A 26,611-nucleotide genomic window follows, 5' to 3' on the forward strand; every position below is an offset into this window, starting at 1 on the left:
TGTGGCCACCAGATTCTAGTCTCTGATCAGCTACTTTAGTCTAGCATGTTGATTGTCGGATCGATTCTACAAATAATCTTATCGACGATCATAGTCTTGTCGTAGTACGCATTTCAAAAGGACCTCCGCTTTCCCATGTGACATCTTAGAGAAGGTCCTAAATCAAAGCCTTTACGATCAGGAGCCCCTCTTGCTCTGGGAGGCACGACGATGGGTACTGATACTTTTGCTCAGCATTTTCATAGTTTTCCTTGGTTGCATCATGCAACTTTCATTCATTAAAAAACTTCTACACAAATCTTCCCGAAAGCTCACAGACCTGGTGATCGGCGACGTAAGAGTAGACCAGTGGTGGACGATGACTTTCTGGATGGTAGATGTGATCTCATACCAGCGGTGAATGGTAAAAGTAAGAAGACGACAGGGCCCGCCGCCCCCCCGTCTGAAGACGACAGGGCCCGCCGCCCCCCCGTCTGAAGACGACAGGGCCCGCCGCCCCCCCGTCTGAAGACGACAGGGCCCGCCGCCCCCCCGTCTGAAGACGACAGGGCCCGCCGCCCCCCCGTCTGAAGACGACAGGGCCCGCCGCCCCCCCGTCTGAAGACGACAGGGCCCGCCGCCCCCCCGTCTGAAGACGACAGGGCCCGCCGCCCCCCCGTCTGAAGACGACAGGGCCCGCCGCCCCCCCGTCTGAAGACGACAGGGCCCGCCGCCCCCCCGTCTGAAGACGACAGGGCCCGCCGCCCCCCCGTCTGAAGACGACAGGGCCCGCCGCCCCCCCGTCTGAAGACGACAGGGCCCGCCGCCCCCCCGTCTGAAGACGACAGGGCCCGCCGCCCCCCCGTCTGAAGACGACAGGGCCCGCCGCCCCCCCCGTCTGAAGACGACAGGGCCCGCCGCCCCCCCCGTCTGAAGACGACAGGGCCCGCCGCCCCCCCCCGTCTGAAGACGACAGGGCCCGCCGCCCCCCCCGTCTGAAGACGACAGGGCCCGCCGCCCCCCCGTCACAACCGATCAAGTGCACTGCCTGATCAATCTCAAACGCCTCATTAAAAGGTTAGATTCTTTTTCATTTCGGGGAGTCCCCATACACAATAGATGGTTGTTGAGTGCCGGCAGGTTCGGCTGACTTTAGTCTACTATATATGGGGGGGCATGAGAACTTACAGATATATAGGTATAAAATATACATATAGAGAAGTCTGAGTTTACAGTATACGGTCTAGTGGACAAATTGCCAAGGAAGTCCCTGACCACATCTCTGACAACACAATAACCTTTATCTTCTCATCTGGAGGGGTGCAGCTGACTGAAAACATAAAAATAGAAAAAAAAAACAAAAAAACAAAAAAAAAAAAAAAAAAACCACTTCATTACCTCCCAGAAGCTGTCGCTGGACACTTCAACCCCAACTGCGTCGTCGTAGTTTCCAGACATGATTACTGAAGAAGCAAAGCAGAGTTATTTCCAAAAGGCGAGTGCTCCGTGTTCTCCTCTTCAGAAGACAGTCAGTACCTGCGGAGAGAAGATGATGGGGGGTTATTATACAAATATCCAAAAATGGAACTTTTTTTTTTTTTTCTCTAGCGACTCATCCTATATGTCCAAAAGTACACACTCGCCGTGAGTCTTTAGGAAACGTCGACCACGACCACGCGCTCTGCAATCTCACGGATGTTTATCCAAGGACACAGAATCCAGGTCACCCCGCTCACCTGCAACCTGCACTGATGGAAAGTGACAGCGCAGAACACGCCGACTTCACTGTATGGAACAATTGTTCTCCCCGGGTAAAGAATAGACCGAGCGTCACAATGGCAGCCGACCTTATAATGACTGTTTACACTGTAAACGTGCGGAAAACCAAAGTACAACTCTCAAGGTGCACCCCCCCCCCCCCCCGCACTGCAGGGCCGAGGGGCCGAACACTGTCATACTGCAATGTGTTTATTCTACAAGACACCAAGGGTTAATTAATTCTGCACTCGCATCCAATATGCATTGATCTACAGGAACACAAAGCCCCATATGGCGGCATTTATACCCTACAATATACAATAGTTTCACGGTTTCTGCAACAAGAACATTGGGACAATTACCGCGCCTGCCGGAATTAAAGGGCAACCAAAGCCGAGCGGCGGCCCCGATAGACATTCGCTCAGGCCTACGTTATGTGAGAATTTACAGACAACGAACATTTTCTTAGTCCTAGGACTGAACATGTATCACGTACTCGGCTTATCTGAGCATTAATAAAATCCTTAAGCAAAAGCTTTTTTTCTCCCGTTAATGGCCTTTTAATACGAGAACCATTTGAGAGATTTTTAATCCCTGAGCTTCACATTAAAAATCTTCTTGGGTCAGAAGAAAATCCTCAATATGATCATGGAATCAAAAAATAAAAAAAAGGATTAAAAGAAAAAAAAAAAAAGGTTGTTTTAACTAAGACATCTTTGATACCAAAATATTAAAAGTAAGAAAGTTTTAATATTAAAAGAAAAAAAAAAAAAAAAAAATCAGTGCTGAGAAATATTCCACAGAGTGTGGGATCTGACCTCAGGGAACCTCACTGATCTTGTGTTAAGTGGGTAAACCCGGTCACAAGTTGCTAGTTTTTGCCTTTATAACCACCCCCCCCCCCCCCACCCCAAATCGATCACCCGTTTATTGCCGCTTATTTTTTAAAATTCCGAGATATATTTCCAGAGATATTGGCTATTTATCATGGTCTTTACCTTGGGGGTGTGGCTCAGAGGGTATTTATGCAGAACAGCCTAAAGACACGCCCCAGAGGATCCCGTGAGCCACACCCCCTCAGTAAAGACCATAAAAAAGTACCACTAAATAAAAAAAACAAAAAAGGCCCTTATCTCTGGAACCATGAGGTGGATTAGAATAAAAATCAGAATACTCCGGGGAACAGAACAATTAAAATGGTCGCTTCTGGACCTGATGACAGCTCATCTTTAAAGCACCTCCCTTATGCTGTACAGGAATTTCTAAAATTTCTTCCCTCAAATCCTATATAAAGGCTTCGTTTATCAATACTGGCCAATGGTGAGACTGTCAGCTTTCAATCGCTAGGGAAAATGAAAGCTGTCATTGGTTACGTTTGACCCCGGCAGCTTCCCATGATGGTCTCCTTGTCCCCGAGAGTCACTATTACTCCCCCCGGCTCCCCAAGGGTGTCACCCTGGTCATAAAAATCCCACAGCTCCCCACATCCTTCCACCCCCATTCACCAAGACATTCATCCCCTCCCAAACCCCTTACCAAACACCCCACATTCTCCCTCCTCCAAAACCGGATCCTGATGGCAGTAAGAAACCAGGACCACTAATTACTGCAAATGACTAAAATAACATTAATGAGGGGGAAAAAAAAAAAAAAAAAAGAGAAGTGTGAAGCCTGGCACATCTGCAAGCTCATGTTATACCGGAAAGGCCCCATATACACCCGCCCCCACCACCATTCATGTAGCCTCCCCACTAATTATATCCCATTGACTCTAGATCAAGTGCCGAGAGGGCTTAAGTCACCTGATCTGGGTTTTAGCACATTTAAGCCCTTCAGCCCTACAGATGCTCCTAGAGGAGAGATCACTGGGAAGGTCTGAACATCAAAACCTTAATAAAAATTAATAAATCTGTTCAGGATCCTCGTTTCTCAAAGTGTGTCCCACTCTGGAGGACCCGTCCTGTATTACACAAACATCCCACTGATTTGATGTAATACTTTAGTTAACCTGTGGTGGCGCTGCAGGAAAACTGAACACTTCCTGCGAGGTTTACAATCAGGTGTGATTTGCAAGGTCTTCACGTGTATTTATAGTCACAGATAAAGCAGTTCCCCGTTACGATCGCACTTTGTCAGAAGGTCCTCTTAAGGATAAGCTGATCACAAAGTGACCCAAGCCTAGACCTCTCGTGATCATCAGTGATCAGTATGGAAACCTGGTAATTTTACTGCAGTGCCTCCTCAGGGGAAGAGAGGCATTACACCTTGTGTATTCATTCAAAATCTATGGGATGTTTGTGTATTGCAGGAGAGGACAGGTCCTCCAAAACGAGACAGACGCTCTACTCTGGCCAAGTAATGGGCATCCAGGACAGAGATCCCCAAACCCAAAAAGGAGATGAAAATGAGTTTTATAGAAGGTAGAGAAGCTGAAAAAAGGACAAGACTGTCAAATCCAACCTATAATAAGACAGCGTTTTTTCCAGAAGAAGGCTAAAACCCCTATGAAGAAGAGGCGAGAGTCCAAGTGCCCCATTGGGGTTTTCGGTCTTGGCTGTGGAGGACACATCTGCACTGATTGTCTCCTCTCTTGCTATGGTAGAAGTACACCCTTCATAAGACTTTACACCGGAGGAGGCAGCAGAAGCAAACACTTTCTGGGTACACAGAGGTTATTGTAACGACCCGCCCGACTTGGAAACTACGGTATATGAACTCCACCTTTTTAGTAAACTTCCTCCGAGTAGTTACGTGGTATGTTCCTATGCAGAAGCTCAAGGAAAGAAGGTAACACCCAGTGAATTACTACAGTCATAACCAAGGGATCACAGTGCCAAATCAGTGCCGTCATTCCCTTCCATCCAGCTGCGGAGAAACTACGGCCGGTCCCATTCACATTGAATTGTGGCGTGCTGCGGACCCCCCCCTGCATAGCGGGTGAAAGCAGAGCCGATTGTGGGGGTTCAGAACCTGAAGCTCCCAGAGCAGTTTCATTGCTTTTCATGGACAATGGTAGCTCGGCTCCACAAATTAACAAGATGGTGAAGGGGTCCCAAAAGTCAGACCCTCCTAGGAATATGCCATCACTTTATGAAAAAGCAACACACCTTTAGGCTGCCAACTCAGAGAGTGACCACTCATCTGCGGCATGCAACGAAGGAACGAGCAAGCTCTCGGATCAAGGTCTTCCTCCCTGCCGCAGCGGCGGCACAGACAGGTAGCACCCCAGTCTCCTCTGTGCCTTTCCTTACTTTTCCAAAACACGTGCAGAACGCCCCAGGCCACCAGCGAGCAGCCATAGCAACAGCGGAGAGAAGAGACGAGGGGTCTTGTTGTACAGAGAGGGTTATAAATAGCCGACCACATGAAATGACAACTGCGAGCGGCACTGACTCACCCATCACGCTGGAATGCAATTAACAAGCCCAATAAATCTGAAGAAGGGCAAGGTCACCATGAAGACCCTTCTAAACGGGGTTACCTTTATTGGTTTACGGTGTAATGACCACTGGGACCCCATTCACCACAAAAATGAAAGTTGTGCACCACTTATCCAAGTTCTGTTGGATCGACGCCCATTGACTTTGTTTCATTCCAGGTTGGACCAACAACAAAGTATTCTAAAAACTCAATAGTGGGACCCCAAATAACCCTCTCGACTCTCAAAGACAGTCTCTCGCTTTGGAGGACCCGAACTGTCCAGCATTACATGGACGACTCATTGATTTAAAAGGACCGGGTATAATACCCAATCTCGCCTGCAGTTGTGCTGCAGAGAAACTGAATACTTACTGCCACTTTTCCTCACCGATCGCTGACGATCACAGCAGTGGGACCCTTTAGAATAGACTTATTGTCAAGAGACTCTTAAAATTACGTTGGTATCAGCTAGCATTAATCTAATGTGTATGGGAGCCCCGGCCACTTGACTGATGGGGTAGTTAAAGGTCCGGAAAGTCTGATTTCGGGATGCCGATCATTTTATTCTCACAGAAAATGGCGGCTTTCTAAGTGACAGCATAGGAGTACTCAGCCGAACGAGTGCTCCTGTGTATGGGAGAAAAGGTCCATGATGCCTGCCGACCGGTCATTCGACAAAAGGCCATCAAATGAGAAAGGTGGGATTAAAAAAAACCGGTGATTGTCCAAAGCAGAGAACCCTTTAAGTCACAGATTTCGGTGTATAAACCCTTAGTAAAGAGTAGGTATCTAGTCCATTGAGAGTAGATGAGACCTCGTCCAAAGGGGTGACCAAGAAGTGACTTACAGGCAAGGGCCTACCACCAACTGTGATGTCAAGTGCGAAGGTGTTCTGTGCCTCCTTGTGGAGAAGTGACCACACGAGGACAAGTCATTCTCCACTTGAATGAATGGGAATTACAGGAACCCTAGAATGGTAGCTGTCCTCCGTGAGTTACCCAGCACTGTGCATGAAGTGTGTGATCAGGGAGAAAGAAAAATTCTGCAGATCTTCCTTTTATGGAAGGAACGAGAGAGTCAGGAAAGGTCTGCCAAGAACAAGCAGATCATCTAATTATAATCCGTACGCGCAGGGAGATCATGGAAACCAGCGATACGGAAAAACCAGCACTAATCTGACGAGAAATCTCACAAGGAACCTACATCGCACGAGTCACACGAGAAAGAAAACCCTGTACCAGGTAAGGAAATCCAGTATATCCTACACTTCAGTAGAGAAGAAGGCTTAAAGGCTATGCAAGATACGGCATAATTTCTACCAAAATATCACCAGCTGTCAACCTGTCCCCTACTCCAGACCAAAAAGACAGAGCACCAACCTGTCCCCTACTCCAGACCAGAAGGAAAGCGAGCACCAACCTGTCCCCTACTCCAGACCAAAAGGACAGAGCACCAACCTGTCCCCTACTCCAGACCAGAAGGACAGAGCACCAACCTGTCCCCTACTCCAGACCAGAAGGACAGAGCACCAACCTGTCCCCTACTCCAGACCAGCAGGAAAGCGAGCACCAACCTGTCCCCTACTCCAGACCAAAAAGGACAGAGCACCAACCTGTCCCCTACTCCAGACCAAAAGGACAGAGCACCAACCTGTCCCCTACTCCAGACCAGCAGGAAAGCGAGCACCAACCTGTCCCCTACTCCAGACCAAAAAGGACAGAGCACCAACCTGTCTCCTACTCCAGACCAAAAGGACAGAGCACCAACCTGTCCCCTACTCCAGACCAGCAGGAAAGCGAGCACCAACCTGTCCCCTACTCCAGACCAAAAAGGACAGAGCACCAACCTGTCCCCTACTCCAGACCAAAAGGACAGAGCACCAACCTGTCCCCTACTCCAGACCAGCAGGAAAGCGAGCACCAACCTGTCCCCTACTCCAGACCAAAAAGGACAGAGCACCAACCTGTCCCCTACTCCAGACCAGAAGGACAGAGCACCAACCTGTCCCCTACTCCAGACCAGCAGGAAAGCGAGCACCAACCTGTCCCCTACTCCAGACCAAAAAGGACAGAGCACCAACCTGTCCCCTACTCCAGACCAAAAGGACAGAGCACCAACCTGTCCCCTACTCCAGACCAAAAAGGACAGAGCACCAACCTGTCCCCTACTCCAGACCAGCAGGAAAGCGAGCACCAACCTGTCCCCTACTCCAGACCAAAAAGGACAGAGCACCAACCTGTCCCCTACTCCAGACCAGCAGGAAAGCGAGCACCAACCTGTCCCCTACTCCAGACCAGCAGGAAAGCGAGCACCAACCTGTCCCCTACTCCAGACCAAAAAGGACAGAGCACCAACCTGTCCCCTACTCCAGACCAAAAGGACAGAGCACCAACCTGTCCCCTACTCCAGACCAGCAGGAAAGCGAGCACCAACCTGTCCCCTACTCCAGACCAAAAAGGACAGAGCACCAACCTGTCCCCTACTCCAGACCAAAAGGACAGAGCACCAACCTGTCCCCTACTCCAGACCAGCAGGAAAGCGAGCACCAACCTGTCCCCTACTCCAGACCAAAAAGGACAGAGCACCAACCTGTCTCCTACTCCAGACCAGCAGGAAGGCGAGCACCAGCCTGTCCCCTACTCCAGACCACCAGGACAGAGAGCACCAATCTGTCTCCTACTCCAGACCAGCAGGAAAGCAAGCACCAACCTGTCCCCTACTCCAGACCAAAAGAAAAGCCAGCAAAAACCTTTCCCCTACTCCAGACCTGCAGGACAGAGCACAAACCTTTCCCCTACTCCAGACCAAAAGGACAGAGCACCAACCTGTCCCCTACTCCAGACCAAAAGGACAGAGCACCAACCTGTCCCCTACTCCAGACCAAAAGGACAGAGCACCAACCTGTCCCCTACTCCAGACCAGCAGGAAAGCGAGCACCAACCTGTCCCCTACTCCAGACCAAAAAGGACAGAGCACCAACCTGTCTCCTACTCCAGACCAGCAGGAAAGCGAGCACCAGCCTGTCCCCTGCTCCAGACCACCAGGACAGAGAGCACCAATCTGTCCTACTCCAGACCAGCAGGAAAGCGAGCACCAACCTGTCCCCTACTCCAGACCAAAAGAAAAGCCAGCAAAAACCTTTCCCCTACTCCAGACCTGCAGGACAGAGCACAAACCTTTCCCCTACTCCAGACAGACCACCAGGAAAGCGAGCATCTACCTATCCACTGCTCCAAACCACCAGGGAAGCAAAACAACAATCTCCTCACTACTACAGACCGTGAGGAAAGCCAGCAACCTTTCCACTACTTCAGACGAGGAAAGCAAAACAGCCTCCTCACTACTGCAGAAAACCAGGAAAGCAGATCATCTAATTATAATCCGTACGCGCAGGGAGATCATGGAAACCAGCGATACGGAAAAACCAGCACTAATCTGACGAGAAATCTCACAAGGAACCTACATCGCACGAGTCACACGAGAAAGAAAACCCTGTACCAGGTAAGGAAATCCAGTATATCCTACACTTCAGTAGAGAAGAAGGCTTAAAGGCTATGCAAGATACGGCATAATTTCTACCAAAATATCACCAGCTGTCAACCTGTCCCCTACTCCAGACCAAAAAGACAGAGCACCAACCTGTCCCCTACTCCAGACCAGAAGGAAAGCGAGCACCAACCTGTCCCCTACTCCAGACCAAAAGGACAGAGCACCAACCTGTCCCCTACTCCAGACCAGAAGGACAGAGCACCAACCTGTCCCCTACTCCAGACCAGCAGGAAAGCGAGCACCAACCTGTCCCCTACTCCAGACCAAAAAGGACAGAGCACCAACCTGTCCCCTACTCCAGACCAAAAGGACAGAGCACCAACCTGTCCCCTACTCCAGACCAGAAGGACAGAGCACCAACCTGTCCCCTACTCCAGACCAGCAGGAAAGCGAGCACCAACCTGTCCCCTACTCCAGACCAAAAAGGACAGAGCACCAACCTGTCTCCTACTCCAGACCAGCAGGAAGGCGAGCACCAGCCTGTCCCCTACTCCAGACCACCAGGACAGAGAGCACCAATCTGTCTCCTACTCCAGACCAGCAGGAAAGCAAGCACCAACCTGTCCCCTACTCCAGACCAAAAGAAAAGCCAGCAAAAACCTTTCCCCTACTCCAGACCTGCAGGACAGAGCACAAACCTTTCCCCTACTCCAGACCAAAAGGACAGAGCACCAACCTGTCCCCTACTCCAGACCAAAAGGACAGAGCACCAACCTGTCCCCTACTCCAGACCAAAAGGACAGAGCACCAACCTGTCCCCTACTCCAGACCAGCAGGAAAGCGAGCACCAACCTGTCCCCTACTCCAGACCAAAAAGGACAGAGCACCAACCTGTCTCCTACTCCAGACCAGCAGGAAAGCGAGCACCAGCCTGTCCCCTGCTCCAGACCACCAGGACAGAGAGCACCAATCTGTCCTACTCCAGACCAGCAGGAAAGCGAGCACCAACCTGTCCCCCTACTCCAGACCAAAAGAAAAGCCAGCAAAAACCTTTCCCCTACTCCAGACCTGCAGGACAGAGCACAAACCTTTCCCCTACTCCAGACAGACCACCAGGAAAGCGAGCATCTACCTATCCACTGCTCCAAACCACCAGGGAAGCAAAACAACAATCTCCTCACTACTACAGACCGTGAGGAAAGCCAGCAACCTTTCCACTACTTCAGACGAGGAAAGCAAAACAGCCTCCTCACTACTGCAGAAAACCAGGAAAGCAGACCAGCATGAAAGCAAAGAAGCACCAACCTATCCACTTTTCCAAACCACCAGGAAAACAAGAATGAACCTCTCTAGTACTCTAGACAATCGGGCATTAACCTTCCCAGTACCTTAAAGGGAATCTGTCACCTCATTTTTGGCCTATAAGATGCAGCCACCGCCATCAGAGGCTTATCTACAGCATTCTGTAATGCTGTAGATAAGAAAAACGAGTTAGACTATACTGACCCCGGGGGTCCGGTCCGATGGGTGTCGCGGTCCGGCGTCTCCAGTCTTCTAGAGATGACGTCCTCCTTTTGTCACGGCTCCTGCGGGGGCGTACTTTATATGCACTGTTGCAGTACTTCTATAGGGCAGATAAAGTACGCCTGCGCAGGAGCCGCGGCAGGAGGACGTCGCCGAACCGGGACACCCACCGCGCCGGACCAGGCGCCCTCTCCCCCCCCCCCCCCGGTAAGTATAATCTAACTTTTTTTTTTTTTTTGATCTTTCTGGTTACATCAGGGGCTTATCTACAACATTGCAGAATGCCCCTGATGGCGGTGGCCATATCTCATAGGCCAAAAATGAGGTGACAGATTCCCTTTGAGTCACCACCGAAGCAATTATCTGCAGCCAGGTCGGTACTTTCACTGGAATGTTGGTGCGCTGCCAATTACCTGCACAGGAGGCGGCTTGAGCACCACTAGGCGGAATCATTAGTATGTGCCACCACTTTATGGAGTCCAACTACTAAGACCCTCACCAAGCTTGTGGCTGAAGGGGCCACTACGCCAATTCAGCACTGCAGCCCCTTCAGTGTCTCTCTGCTCTCTGACCACACGTCGCGCAGGGGAACTGCAGCAGGGCAGGCTCCAATAGAGTGAATGCACATCTGATCACAACTAGGAGGCCAAGAGCGAACAGTGAAATGGCTGCAGGCCAGAATCAAAACTACAATCAGCAGTTTAAAGTGCAACACGAGTTACAGTCACTACGCATTATACTGCCTCTCCACACTGCACAGACTTGTTCATGTTCTTCCCTCTAACGAAGCATTGCTAAAGAAATCATGTAGTATTAAGGATGTAAAAGAGAAAGAATGAATAGTGAAAGCGGAAGCTTGACAGCCAAGCGCCATAACCAGGGATGTCACATACATGGTCTACTTCAAGTCATCGGGAGATGGGGTTAAAGACGAAATGTCAGAAGTCATTAAAATTTACAGATAGGATGAAAGGATATTACCAGAAGAGGGAATTCACATCATTCTCAGCAAAATATCTAAAAATATCATAGAAGCAACTTGGCATCAGACAAAGGAGAAGACTGGCATAGCCGAAGGAAAAGTCCGAATGGGAGCAAACGCTTCTCCTACTATTTACTACATAGAAGCCAAGTAAAAATTGGAGGCACTGTGTACATACTGTATATTACTGATCCTGTATTATACCCCAGAGCGGCACTCACTTTTCTGCTGGTGCAGTCACTGTGTACATACATTACTGATCCTGGGTTACATCCTGTATTATACCCCAGAGCTGCACTCACTATTCTGCTGGTGCAGTCACTGTGTACTTACATTACATTACTGATCCTGAGTTACATCCTGTATTATACTCCAGAGCTGCACTCACTATTCTGCTGGTGCAGTCACTGTGTACATACATTACTGATCCTGAGTTACATCCTGTATTATACCCCAGAGCTGCACTCACTATTCTGCTGGTGCAGTCACTGTGTAGAATCATAGAATCGTAGAGTTGGAAGGGACCTCCTGGGCCATCTGGTCCAACCCCCTGCTGAAAGCAGGATTCGCTAAATCATCCCAGTCAGATGTCTGTCCAGCCTCTGTTTGAAGACTTCCATTGAAGGAGAACTCACCACTTCTCGTGGCAGCCTGTTCCACTCATTGATCACTCTGTCAAAAAGTTTTTTCTAATATCTAATCTGTGTACATACATTACATTAGTGATCTGGAGTTACGTCCTGTATTGTACCCCAGAGCTGCACTCACTATTCTGCTGGTGCAATCACTGTGTACAAACATTACATTAGTGATCTGGAGTTACGTCCTGTATTATACCCCAGAGCTGCACTCACTATTCTGCTGGTGCAGTCACTGTGTACATACATTACTGATCCTGAGTTACCTCCTGTATTATACCCCAGAGCTGCACTCACTATTCTGCTGGTGCAGTCACTGTGTACATCCATTACATTACTGATCCTGAGTTACATCCTGTATTATACTCCAGAGCTGCACTCACTATTCTGCTGGTGCAGTCACTGTATACATACATTACATTACTGATCCTGAGTTACCTCCTGTATTATACTCCAGAGCTGCACTCACTATTCTGCTGGTGCAGTCACTGTGTACATACATTACTGATCCTGAGTTACATCCTGTATTATACCCCAGAGCTGCACTCACTATTCTGCTGGTGCAGTCACTGTGTACATACATTACGTTACTGATCCTGAGTTACCTCCTGTATTATACCCCAGAGCTGCACTGACTATTCTGCTGGTGCAGTCACTGTATACATACATTACATTACTGATCCTGAGTTACATCCTGTATTATACTCCAGAGCTGCACTCACTATTCTGCTGGTGCAGTCACTGTGTACATACATTACTGATCCTGAGTTACATCCTGTATTATACCCCAGAGCTGCACTCACTATTCTGCTGGTGCAGTCACTGTGTACTTACATTACATTACTGATCCTGAGTTACATCCTGTATTATACTCCAGAGCTGCACTCACTATTCTGCTGGTGCAGTCACTGTGTACATACATTACTGATCCTGAGTTACATCCTGTATTATACCCCAGAGCTGCACTCACTATTCTGCTGGTGCAGTCACTGTGTAGAATCATAGAATCGTAGAGTTGGAAGGGACCTCCTGGGCCATCTGGTCCAACCCCCTGCTCAAAGCAGGATTCGCTAAATCATCCCAGTCAGATGTCTGTCCAGCCTCTGTTTGAAGACTTCCATTGAAGGAGAACTCACCACTTCTCGTGGCAGCCTGTTCCACTCATTGATCACTCTGTCAAAAAGTTTTTTCTAATATCTAATCTGTGTACATACATTACATTAGTGATCTGGAGTTACGTCCTGTATTGTACCCCAGAGCTGCACTCACTATTCTGCTGGTGCAATCACTGTGTACATACATTACATTAGTGATCTGGAGTTACATCCTGTATTATACCCCAGAGCTGCACTCACTATTCTGCTGGTGCAGTCACTGTGTACATACATTACTGATCCTGAGTTACCTCCTGTATTATACCCCAGAGCTGCACTCACTATTCTGCTGGTGCAGTCACTGTGTACATACATTACTGATCCTGAGTTACCTCCTGTATTATACCCCAGAGCTGCACTCACTATTCTGCTGGTGCAGTCACTGTGTACATACATTACATTACTGATCCTGAGTTACATCCTGTATTATACTCCAGAGCTGCACTCACTATTCTGCTGGTGCAGTCACTGTATACATACATTACTGATCCTGAGTTACCTCCTGTATTATACTCCAGAGCTGCACTCACTATTCTGCTGGTGCAGTCACTGTGTACATACATTACATTACTGATCCTGAGTTACATCCTGTATTATACCCCAGAGCTGCACTCAGGACCTTGCTTTTCACTTAATATTGCCAATGACAAAACACCAGAGTTCTAAATGCAGCTCTGGAGTATAATGAAGGGTGGAACTGGTTAATCCACACGAATGAAGAATCATTCACAATGACAGTCAGTCATAAATTTACTACACGACCGCCATATCCAGGCTTCTACGCCGCAGACCTAGTGAACAATAACTTTACTGTCAGAGCTTAATGTAATAGGGAAATATCTAAACTATGCAATTATGGATTTCACAGAAGATTTACATCATTGTCTACCAATTAAAATAGTGAAGGAAATGTACACAATGCAAGAGCAGGACCACACACAGAAGCCTAAAATACCCTACAGACATTTACTCTCATTGCTCTATAAGCTTTATAGTGGTCTCATCATAGGCCCAGCACCGGCAAACAGCTTCTATTTTACTAAACCCCCTCCTCACTGAGAGGGAGAAGCAGCGGCCACTGCTGGACAAATGTCTCTAGTCCACGAAACATTAAGCCCTTGTACACATAGGATTTTCTATGAACAAGGATGAAGGTACCGAGTGCAAGACCTCCTCTATATGTTGTAAAAAGGCAAATGCCATGATCCATAAACAGCTGACAGCACAGCAAAGGGATCTCATGGTTAAAACTTATCAGGTGAGGTGAAGGGTGCAAAAACATTTCCAGGCCATTCGACATTCCATGGTCATCAAGAAGAAGCTTAAAATTTGGCATAACATTACCTAGAACTGGATGTTCCTCAAAAATTCATGAAAGGCAAGAAAATTGGCCTGGGAGGTTGTCAAGAGGCCTACAACAAAATTAAGGGAGCTACAAGAAGCACTGGCTGTGGACTGCATGTGATAATCTCTCGTATTCTTCGAATGTCTGGCCTGTGATGTAGGTTGGCAAGACAGAATTCTTTTCTTACAAAGACAAACATCCAAGCCTGGTTATGTTTTGCCAAAACCTACATCAAGTTTGCCAAAAGCATGAGTGAAAACGTGTTTTGGTCTGATGAGACCACGATTGAACTTTGTGGCCATAATTCCAAAAGGTATGTTTGTCGCAAAGTCAACACTGCATATCACGAAAAGAACACCATACCCACACTGAAGCATGGTGGAGGCAGCATTATGCTTTGGGACCGTTTTTCAGCAGCTGGAGCTTTAGTCGGTCAAGGTGGAGGCAGTTATGTACAGTTCCAAATATTAGTCAGTTATGAAACAAAACTAACAGGCCTCTGCTAAAGAGATGAAAAGCAATTATACCTGAATGCTGTCATAAATGCAAAGGCTAGTATGAAGTTATGGAAATAAGCTTGGCAGACAGCCATGGCTACATTACGGATGCTTAAAAAGGTACGATAGAAAGGAGTCAGGACACGCAGAGCATCGCAGCTATGATAGAAAGGAGTCAGGACACGCAGAGCATCGCAGCTATGATAGAAAGGAGTCAGGACACGCTGAGCATCGCAGCTATGATAGAAAGGAGTGAGGACACGCAGATCTTCACAGCTATGGTAGAAAGTTGTCAGGACATGCAGAGCATCGCAGCTTACGGTGTAGTCACAGACTAGTTAGCGTGTCCATGGTGACCCGTCTACCACAAGAAATGCACGCACTGGACTATGTAGCAACTAAAGAAGGCGCCTAGTCTGATGAATGACGTTTACGATCATGTGAGAGGCCGGGTGGTTGATTGTCACATACCTGGTAAGAGATGGCAGCAGGATGCTCTATGGAAAGAACCTGGGCTAGAGCCGTGTTGGTGGCATCACAGGTGGCTGCACCATATTAGGTCTTAATGTTATGGCTGGTGGGTGATCATCCAGTATAGGCGTTAATGACAGAAGCACGTCCCTATACAGCAGAACATCTCGGGAACCAAATCCCAAAACCCCCACAAGATTTCCAGCATCAGTCCCCGGCCCCCGCACAGAATATTCCTCCATCGTCACAAACACACAACACATTTGCTCAATATATTCATTAACACTACCTACATGCTGCAGATGGGGGACTACGACTCCAATGAGTCATCATCTCCCACAGCTACAAAAGGGTGAAGCATGGTGGGGGGGTCCGACATCGCATCTCCAAGCACCGCTTTCCCCACCTACCCCATCAGACGCCGCTGTTTAAATTGCAAAAAGAAAAATTAAAAATTAAAATATAAAATAGATTTTGGACATCCAACACCCCCCCCCCCACCCCCTACAGCCAAAAAAACAGATATATGACAAAGGCTACGTCTACGGCATCTGGATGAGAGCGGGGGATTAAGCCATTGACTAGAGAAGCATTACTGACGGATTAGAGGGTGGGTAAATGGCCGGCTGGGGATGGGGCTGGCGAAGAAATAAAGCATCTCTCCTCGTTACACCTGACCTGCGCGGACGAGATAAATAACAGGGTAGCAGATGGCTGCGCTGCTCTTGGGAGAAGCGGCGTGTGACATTCAGGCTCCGGGTACTTACAGGCGGCTGCAGCTGGTGGCGCGGTGCTCTGGCTGCATGGTTGGCGTTCAGCCTGCCAGCACCTGCATTATTATTATTACTCCTGCGCGGCTGCTGCTGCGACCTTTTCCCATCCGCACGGATCCTTATTGTGCCCGTTTCATCATTTCCTGTGTGTGTAGCCGAAATCCTTGCAGCTCAGGGTAAGGTCATTCCTGCACACTGCAGCAGGAATCCCGCCACTCCTCCTCCTCGCTGCTGACAGCACAGTGACATGTTTACATATTGCAGCAGCGGCGCCCTCCGCAGGTACAGCGACACGTCAAACCTGCGCCGCACAGGGCTCTCATTCACAACGGGGAGCACGGCACAAGGGATGCACAACACTGGCATGGGTGGTTAACAAAAAGGTGACAATAGTTAACAAAAAGATAATAAGTGTATAATTATATACAATATATATATATATATATATATATATATATATATATATATATATATATATATATATATATACACACACACATATACACACACACATACACACCCCCCCATACTGTAAGTGTGTATGAATATATCATATACACACCTGTAAATACGTGTATTATATGTGTTTGTTATACACACGTAAATTCAGTAAGTTTGTGTATATATTACATACATGAACCTATAAATACTGTGTGTATGTTACACACACACACACCTGTAAATATATACATGTATATACACCGCTTAAAACGAACAAAAAAAAAAATAAGGAACACGTAAGCAACACACAATTTAACTCCAAGTCAATCACACTTCTGTGACATCACCCTGTCCAGTTATGAAGCAACACTGATCGGGAATCAATTTCTCCTGCTATTGTGCAAATGGAGCAGACTGGTAGAAATGATCGGCAATTAGCCAGACAACCCCTATAAAGGAGCGGTTCTGCAGGGGGGGGGGGGGTGACCACAGACCATTTCTCTGTTCATCATTTTTGGCCGTTTTGGTCAAGTTTACATTTTGTCATTGCTCTCACCCCTAGAGGTACAGTAACATGAGGCAGTGTCTACTATACAACCCACAGACAGGGCTGTGGAGTCGGTAAGTCAAACCTCCAACTCCTCAATTTCCATGACACAGACTCCACGACTCAGATATACCAGTGCTGTGGAGTCGATAAGCCAAACCTCCGACTCCAACGCCTCAATTTCCATGACACCGACTCCAACTCCACCAAAATGGGCTCTGACTCCACAGCCCTGCCCACAGAAGTGGTTCAGGTAGCGCAGCTCATCCAGGATGGCACATCAATGCAAGTTGTGGCACGAAGGGTAGCTGTGTGTCAGCACAGTGTCCAGAGAATTGGACAGATACCAGGATACAGGCCAGTACACCAAGTGACGTGGAGGGGGCTGTAGGAAGGCAACAACCCAGCAGCAGGACCACTACCTCCTCCTTTGTGCGAGGAACAGGAGGAGCAGTGCCAGAGCCCTGTAAAATGACCTTCAGCAGGCCACCAACATCCATGTGTCTGCACAAACTATCTGAAACAGACTCCATGAGGGTGGTATGAGGGCCTGACGTCCACGAGTGGGTGTTGAGCTTACAGCTCAACACTGTGCAGGGCGATAGGCATTTTCCAGAGAACACCAGGTGCTAGCCAGAGGTATTGGGATGAGATCCTCAGACCCATTGTGAGATCATATGCAGGTGCAATGGGCCCTGGGTTCCTTCTGATGCATGACAATGCTAGGCCTCATTTGGCTGAAGCGTGTCAGCAGTTCCTACATGACGAAGGCATTGATGCTATGGACTGGCCTACCCTCTCCCTAGACCTGAATCCAATCAAACACATCTGGGACATCATGTCTCATTCCATCCACCAACACCACAGACTCTCCAGCAATTGACTGATTCTTTGATCCAGGTCTGGTAGGAGATCCCTCAGGAGAACATATGGCGCCTCATAAGGAGAATACCCAGGCGTTGTAGGGCGTTCATACAGGCACGTGGAAGCCACACACACTACTGAGCATCATTTTCTTGTCTTGAGGCATTTCCGCTGAAGCTGGATCAGCCTTTAACTTCATTTTCCACTTTGATTTTGAGTGTTATTCAAAATCCAGACCTCCATGGAATATTAATTTTAGTTTACATTGATCATTTTTATGTATTATACTCAACGCATTCTACTAATCACATTTCCAGACTATGCAAAGCTAGGAGGGTTAACTAATACTAGAGAAGACAAAGGATTCAGAAGGATCTAGATAAACTTGAACAATGGGCAGCAACTAACAGAATGGTATTTTACAGGGAGAAATGCAAGATTCTACACCTGGGTAAAAAAAACAAGCAGAAATTACATCTACAGATTGGGAGGAATAGAACTAAGCAACAGCATGTGTGAAATGACTTTGCTATACTAATAAATCACAGACTGCACATGAGTCAACAGTGTGACGCAGCAGCAAAAAAGGCAAACAGTTCTAGGATGAGAAGAGAAGCATAGAGTCTAGATCACGTGAAGTCATTATCCCCCTCTACTCCTCCTTGGTCAGGCCTCATCTGGAATACTGTGTCCAGATCTGGGCACCACTTATCACAAAAAAAGAAAAAAAAAAAAAAAAAAAAAGGAGCAAATTCAGGGAACAGCTACCTGGATGGTGAGCGGACTGCAAAGTATGTCCGAAGAGGAACGGTTAAAGGATCTGGGAATGTTTAGCATGCAAAAAAGAAGACTGAGGAGACTTAATAGCTGTCTACAAATATCTGAAGGGCTGTCACAGTGTAGAGGGATCATCCCTATTCTCATTAGCGCATAGAAACATGAGACGCAATGGAATGAAACTGAAAGGGAGAAGATACAGATTAGATTGAAAAAAACTTTTTGACAGTGAGGGTGATCAATAAATGGAACAGGCTGCCACGAGAGGTGGCGAGTTCTCCTTCAATGGAAGTCTTGCGCCGGTCACGTGCCATCTAGACATGAAACCACTGAAGTCAATCACTTGCCTTAGATTTCTTGTGCACCAATCTTAACATAAGCCTGAGGCCAAAGATCAGCTGCTGCATTCACGCATGTGGGTAGCACGGCAAGTAACCAGAGACCACTGGGAAGCAAGTGTTAAGGGGCTGCCCAAGTTTAGGGGAAAAAAAAAAAATGGCCAATTTAGTGCAGAAACATTTCTACCCCTGTACCAAGGTTGTGGATGTTATCGCAGCTGAGAAGCAATGACATAAATGGGACTGAACTGTGAAACCACACAGAGGTTGCAATCTATTGTCCCCCCTTGCAGGCGCCAGTATTCCGAGAAGCAAGGAGGGGGTGATTAACCTTCAGGACAAGGTGCTCACATTGTGCCTTGATAGCAGAAGAGGTAAAATAGCCGCAGCTATAAATATGTCACCACAATAGGGACCTTTGTCCCGGACAGTGAAGACGAGGAAGCGCTGAACACAAGTCTACAAATCTGCTGACGATTTAATAAATAGGGGCTGTTTTTAGAAAAACAAGGAGAGATCCCAAATCAAAAACATGACGACCTCGGAGCAAGGATATCAGCCAAAAAAAAAAAAAAAAAGACGGCGAAAATATACACACCGCCCGCCGATGTCTTTCACCTCTACAGTAAGTATTACAGATTATCTCCCAGCCCCCCCACCATCAATGACATAAAACAGCTCATTGTTCCTGGCAACAAGTCACAACATGGGCGACATTTGGATCAAAAAGTCAATTATGTGATATTACAGGTCACAGGAAAACCAAGGAGGAGACGGCAGTGAGACATCAGAGGAAAATCATTAAATAAAAAAAAAAAAAAGCCCAAAACCTAAAAATCACTGACTTGTTTCAATATATTACCCAATTTCAGGATCTTCATGTATTTAGACACCTTCTTTAGATGCCACCTTGGAAAGACCTCCACCCAAGAGATCTCCTCGTCATCCATTCTTCTACTGGAGATCGACCCCCGAAAATAAGTTTGACAGCCCCTGTGCTGACACCTTTCATGTTCCCAAGATGTAGGACATATCTGTGCCAAATGACAAATAGAGGTGAAAGGTCCCTTGGGTGTGACCGAATCCTGTCAAGTATCCTGTAGAAGGGTCACTAAGTCGACATGGAGGACACCTCCAACTAGATCCATAACACGTTTCAAAGAAGGACCGGCGCATGGTGGGCAGAAGAACTGGTCATTCAGCTCATGTGCAGATCCCCATCTTCTGCGAAAATAAATCAACAGTTTGCACATGCACAAGACTCTTAGGGTCATCTTCTGTGTCTCTGTCAGAAAACCCTATGCATGTGCAGAAAATGTAGCATTTCCCCCGTCCACAAAGCGGAAAAACCAATTGTACATGCGCCATCTTTCCACCACAAGTGGTCCCATTTGGGATGTCCACGTAAAACATTGCAAAAGAACCTAGCATGGCAGGTCTCGAAACACCCAGAAGACAATTTCGGAAGTTGTGCAAGAGTCTTTTAAACTTCTGAAAATCTTTTAAATAAAAAAAAAAAAAAAAAAAAAAAAAAAAGGTGTCTTACATCCCGGGGGAAATGAAGAGGTCAAAATAGGAACAGCTCGTCAAACGTTGTAAATTCCACCTATGACTCAATCATCAAAGCCTGACAGGTAGGAGAATCAGGAGCTCCGATGAAGAACCTGTCTTTTGCAATGTCAGGTACTATTATTACAAGTATATGTTTACGCTGTCCCGGCCCTACTATAAGCATGGACGTTCCTAATAATATTGTAGGAGAGTTCAAAATGATAATTAGCAATTCCAAAATTAAATCCCATACACACCCTCTGGCCCGGCACTCCCAAGAAAGAAGAGAAGATGAACCTCATGATAGAATTCACGGAGGGACATGGGAAAACGTGACTGCCCATATCACGACCTGCCAAGACATGTGGAGGTGGAAGATGTTGTGACCACATTGAGCTTAAAAAGATTTCATCTGGAGACTTCTGTCTTGTCATGTCAAGGTCATTAGAAAAACAACCAAGTTCCTCACTACATGTAAACTAGACCCAATAGTGACGGTCAGTACTCTGGTGACTCCATAGCAAAACTGCTAATGTTGGTGGAAAGAAAAGATTGGTCATGTTGGATTTAAGTGTCCACCCAACAGTCCTATCTTTGGGACTAGTTTTCAAACACATTGCGAGTCTAGACATAGTTGTCCATGTCTACAGTTTTGACCTATGTCTAGACAGGTTGTGTCTGAGTACGACCATTTGGAGCTAAGAGAGTTGGGTGGACTTTAGTAGTCAACCATTTCTCAATACATCCAAGTTCTTAATGGGGAATAAGCTGTGACTAGACACATCTGGAAGTGGCTTGGTTCTCTTGGGAAAGAAAGGATTGGGCATGATGGAATCCAATAGGTCTCCTCTTTTTTTCCTAGTATGTGTCATTGGAGACCGCCAACCCCCCCCCCGTTTGCACATTAGTCTACTTGGCCATGTCTAGGTGGAGAAAGGGTCTCCCAATGGAAAATTTCAATGGGAAGAAAGAAGGGGCATGTGGAATTTCAACATACCCAATCCCTTGTTCCTATTAAAAATTAGGACGGAATTAGGGAAGCTCATTCCACTCATATCATGGTGGGATCTTCTTTGATCAATCCCAAGAGTGAAGGGAATGAGACGTTGGTTTAAATGATGGGTCCTCTTGTTCATTTTTCACAGCATATTGGCCACCAGATTGGGGCTGGCCGCAATCCCCTGCACATTCAAATGTATAAGATCGGCTACAATTTTTCAAAATTGCCCTGCCAATTGCGTCAAGGAGAGAAAAAAAAAAAAAAAAAAAAATACGGTAAGTGAAGGAGACATCACAAAACAATGATCAATTCCAGGAGGAACATATGAAGAGAAAAGGTGTTGTCCTTGAACTTCTCGAAAAACCTCAACTTCCAGACAAACTCTCCCAACACCAATCTTTGACACTGGAGATCATCCATTTATGTCAGTTTTGCCACGGTGAAGGTAATGGTAACCAACAAGTCTGTTCCCATAAAGCCATAGCTGTGTAGTCTACTTCTGCACTAACCGCAAAGACAGACATAGATGTGACACTCGCCACATCCTGACCAAACTATCACATTATACCTTCACGAGCCTAAATAGAGAAGTCCTTGAGTCGTCCAATTCTCTCAAGTTTCAGCCATGTCATAATGCAATAGTCAATATGCTCACCATTGTAGCAGATGGTTGCAGTTCAGCTTTTCAATCATGTTGGACCATATACAGGCATAACAGTCATTAAAGATCATGGGGAGGTAGAACGTCAACCACTTTAGTAATGGTGGCTATAATGCCGGTAGCCACCCACTACAGAAAGACCTTAGGAGGTCAATAGTAGTCACCTGGCATTTTTGCTCTCGAGCCATGGGGAGGCCGGACGTTAACCACTTTAGTAATGGTGGATATAACGCTGGTAGCCCGACACTTCAGAAAGACCTTAGGAGGTCAATAGTGGTCACCTGGCATTATTGCTCTTGAGCCCACCATACACATAGGTGCTCAGGCAAGTGAAAAAGTGTTCTCAATTGGGAGAGTGGAGTAAGCAGATATCAGGCACTTCAAGCAGTGGATTATCTCCTGTGATAAAAGGATTAGGCATGTTGAAATTCAATATTCTCAATCCTTGTTACTTTCCCTTGCGGAGGAGAGTCAGGAGACCCCCGAAACATACACGCAAAATAGATGGCTGCTCTGACCAATATCTGTTGGTTCACTCTACTTTGCTTCTGTATATAGTCGAGTCGATGGCACAGGCCGCTCAGAACCACTGCAATCGGTGACTGGGAGTTTTCCAAAACCCCTTTCAAGTCCAGAATCCACAATAAATCAGTTAGACCCAAAAAATATGGAGCGGCGGAGCTGCTCCTCGAGAACAGGGTAAAAATTTAACCTTACCACTCGGCAGCAGGAGAGGGAAACACTTTGGTGACCCTTGATGCAGATTTCACAATAGCAGAGAATTCAGGACAAGAAGCCAAGGCATGCACTTAATATTTTACTAACGGCGTGAATAATGTAGGAAGGCGGCAGGATAACTCTCCAGCGTGCACTTGAGGCTTCCTCAGAAGTAAAGGAGCTAAAAAAAGGTCAGAAAAGAGAGAAGCCGCATTTCACCTGCATCGCAACAAGTCGTCGGGACGGTCCTAGGCCACGTTTGGGAAATGTTGGACTTTAAATAATGCAACTACTATGGCTGGAATTTTTATTATTTTAAATATATAAAAAAAAAAAATTTTGAACACTCTCCATTAATATTCTGTCCTACAGACTGAGGTTTCCATCGAAGATGGGATCCATGGGAAATATATGACATCTGACAGCAATGGGCAAAAAAAAACCAGATTTGGAACCGAAACCATTAGCCCTCCCCATATCCCAATTCTGGAGCAACAGGTGGGCGGCCGGCCGAAGAAGCGTTGGCGGGTTCAAGAGGCGGCTGCTAAAGAAAAAAACGTTGGCCGGCCCAAGAGGCGGCAGCTAAGGGAAAAAAAACGGGGCCGGTGGAAGAGCCTACAATTGATGTCAGGGCTTTCCAACAAACATACTAGAAGTTTAGGAGAGCATTTCCCTCTACGCTGGCCGGCAATGTGCACAGCGTTATCATATAGTGGAGCGTAAAAACTGCATTTACATTTCTGCGTCTCCAAACAGTTTCATGAAAGGGTCTCTGCTCTTATCGAGCCTTGAAAAAGATCCAAGATAAATCCACGTGCCGCCTCTGGCAAACTCTGCTCCAGTTTTCAAAAGACACAGACATACATCAAACCAACCGAGGAGAAGAAAGGAAGGAAGCTCCGATCAAATCTGGAATACAAACCGGCGAGGAGCACGCTTTACATCATGTCTATCAACAGAGATTAGCGTCTCCTCTCCAGGTGACTGAGGTCCTCTCTCCAGGATGGTCACCCTTATAGCGGGACATCTTCAGGCAAGGCCGAATAAAGCAAAAATTACTGGGGTGGACCCTCATGACCAGGGCTGTGGAGTCGGAGCCATGGAAATTGAGGAATCAGGGGTTTAGCTTACCGACTCCACAGCCCTGGTATGAGGGAGTTGGAGGTTTGGCTTACCAACTCCCCACAGCCCTACTCTTGATTCCTCCTAACATCTTCATGGAGGAACATTCCACATTTTTTTTTTAGTTGTCATCCAGAGGCTTCTGGCCCTTAGTGTCCACTTATGATCAAAAACAAGACTGCTACTCAAGGAAGAGATTACAGCTCTTGAGGCTGTACGAAATCCAACAACCCTCGCTGTATCTTTGAGGGATGCCTAAAACTGGCTACAAAGATTAGATTTAAATTTTGCCAAAACCAACGAATATCGGCAGTAAGAGAAAACCATGCATGAACGCCACGATGAGACATGGGGGGAGAATATGATGGGGTAGTTGGCCTTCAACATGTACAATCCTTTTGCTCCACAGAAGATAAGCAGCTGCTAAAGATGTCACCACCAGCCCATTTCCCACGCTCCTTTAACAATACAGTGCCTACAAGTAGTATTCAACCCCCTGCAGATTTAGCAGGTTTACACATTCGGAATTAACTTGGCATTGTGACATTTGGACTGTAGATCAGCCTGGAAGTGTGAAATGCACTGCAGCAAAAAAGAATGTTATTTCTTTGTTTAATTTTTTTTTAAATTGTGAAAAGTGTATTCAGAGGGTCATTTATTATTCAACCCCTCAAACCACCAGAATTCTGTTTGGTTCCCCTAAAGTATTAAGAAGTATTTCAGGCACAAAGAACAATGAGCTTTACATGTTTGGATTAATTATCTCTTTTTCCAGCCTTTTATGACTATTTAAGACCCTCCCCAAACTTGTGAACAGCACTCATACATGGTCAACATGGGAAAGACAAAGGAGCATTCCAAGGCCATCAGAGACAAGATCGTGGAGGGTCACAAGGCTGGCAAGGGGTACAAAACCCTTTCCAAGGAGTTGGGCCTACCTGTCTCCACTGTTGGGAGCATCATCCGGAAGTGGAAGGCTTATGGAACTACTGTTAGCCTTCCACGGCCTGGACAGCCTTTGAAAGTTTCCTCCCGTGCCGAGGCCAGGCTTGTCCGAAGAGTCAAGGCTAACCCAAGGACAACAAGGAAGGAGCTCAGGGAAGATCTCATGGCAGTGGGGACATTGGTTTCAGTCAATACCATAAGTAACGTACTCCACCGCAATGGTCTCCGTTCCAGACGAGCCCGTAAGGTACCTTTACTTTCAAAGCATCATGTCAAGGCTCGTCTACAGTTTGCTCATGATCACTTGGAGGACTCTGAGACAGACTGGTTCAAGGTTCTCTGGTCTGATGAGACAAAGATCGAGATCTTTGGTGCCAACCACACACGTGACGTTTGGAGACTGGATGGCACTGCATACGACCCCAAGAATACCATCCCTACAGTCAAGCATGGTGGTGGCAGCATCATGCTGTGGGGCTGTTTCTCAGCCAAGGGGCCTGGCCATCTGGTCTGCATCCATGGGAAGATGGATAGCACGGCCTACCTGGAGATTTTGGCCAAGAACCTCCGCTCCTCCATCAAGGATCTTAAGATGGGTCATCATTTCATCTTCCAACAAGACAACGACCCAAAGCACACAGCCAAGAAAACCAAGGCCTGGTTCAAGAGGCAAAAAATCAAGGTGTTGGAGTGGCCTAGTCAGTCTCCTGACCTTAACCCAATTGAAAACTTGTGGAAGGAGCTCAAGATTAAAGTCCACATGAGACACCCAAAGAACCTAGATAACTTGGAGAAGATCTGCATGGAGGAGTGGGCCAAGATAACTCCAGAGACCTGTGCCGGCCTGATGAGGTCTTATAAAAGACGATTATTAGCTGTAATTGCAAACAAGGGTTATTCCACAAAATATTAAACCTAGGGGTTGAATAATAATTGACCCACACTTGTATGTTTAAAATTTATTAAAATTTAACTGAGCAACATAACTTTTTGGTTTGTAAGATTTATGCATCTGTTAATAAATCCTGCTCTTGTGTGAAGTTTGAAGGCTCTAACTTATTTGCATCTTATCAAACCTGCTAAATCTGCAGGGGGTTGAATACTACTTGTAGGCACTGTACATGCATTTGTATGAGCGAAGGGTCAGGAGACACAGCTATTTAATGTGCATGGCCAGTCTTAAAGGGGGACATGCCACCAAGTCAAAAGTAACCAGCATATTCTCTGGTTTTGTTCCTGCTGTTCCCCTGAATATTCCACTATTTTTTTTCTTCTAAATCCGCCATACAGTCCCAGAGATAGGGACCTTTTTATTTAGAGCCAAGTTTTATAGTCCTTACAAGGGGGCGTGGCTCACAGGATAAGAGTAGTCTACCGACACGCCCCCTTAGAATCCCGTGAGCCCCGCCCCCTTGGAAAGACCATAAAACTTAACACTAAATAAAAAAGGGCCATATCTCTAGAACCATATGGCAGATTTATGACCTTGTAAATGATCATCCTTAAACCCTATGACATTCAAAAGAACAGATCAAGATAACTTTTGTATTATGTCAGATGACCGCAGCTTTAAAAGGGGTTTTCCAATTTTGAAAATCCCCTGTTCCAAGGTGCGGTT

At 46.8% G+C, this 26,611-nt stretch overlaps 1 protein-coding gene across 4 annotated transcripts in view; it reads right to left on the bottom strand.

Annotated features, from left to right (window-relative positions):
* The window catches only part of PACSIN2 (protein kinase C and casein kinase substrate in neurons 2), a 60,264-nt gene that overhangs the window by 19,918 nt on the left and 13,735 nt on the right, over positions 1 to 26,611 (bottom strand). For 3 of the 4 annotated variants that reach the window (XM_073567702.1, XM_073567699.1, XM_073567701.1), the window contains exon 2: positions 1,378 to 1,515. In XM_073567702.1, coding sequence (XP_073423803.1) covers positions 1,378 to 1,437 — 60 coding nt within the window. In that variant the 5' untranslated portion in view covers positions 1,438 to 1,515. Of the gene's footprint in view, positions 1 to 1,377; positions 1,516 to 16,024; positions 16,248 to 26,611 lie in introns of those variants that run through there. The other variant, XM_073567700.1, reaches the window with a different exon arrangement.

This window comes from Dendrobates tinctorius, unplaced genomic scaffold (assembly GCF_039654945.1).
Source record: "Dendrobates tinctorius isolate UK_male_01 unplaced genomic scaffold, ASM3965494v1 ptg000020l, whole genome shotgun sequence".
Lineage (NCBI taxonomy): Eukaryota > Metazoa > Chordata > Amphibia > Anura > Dendrobatidae > Dendrobates > Dendrobates tinctorius.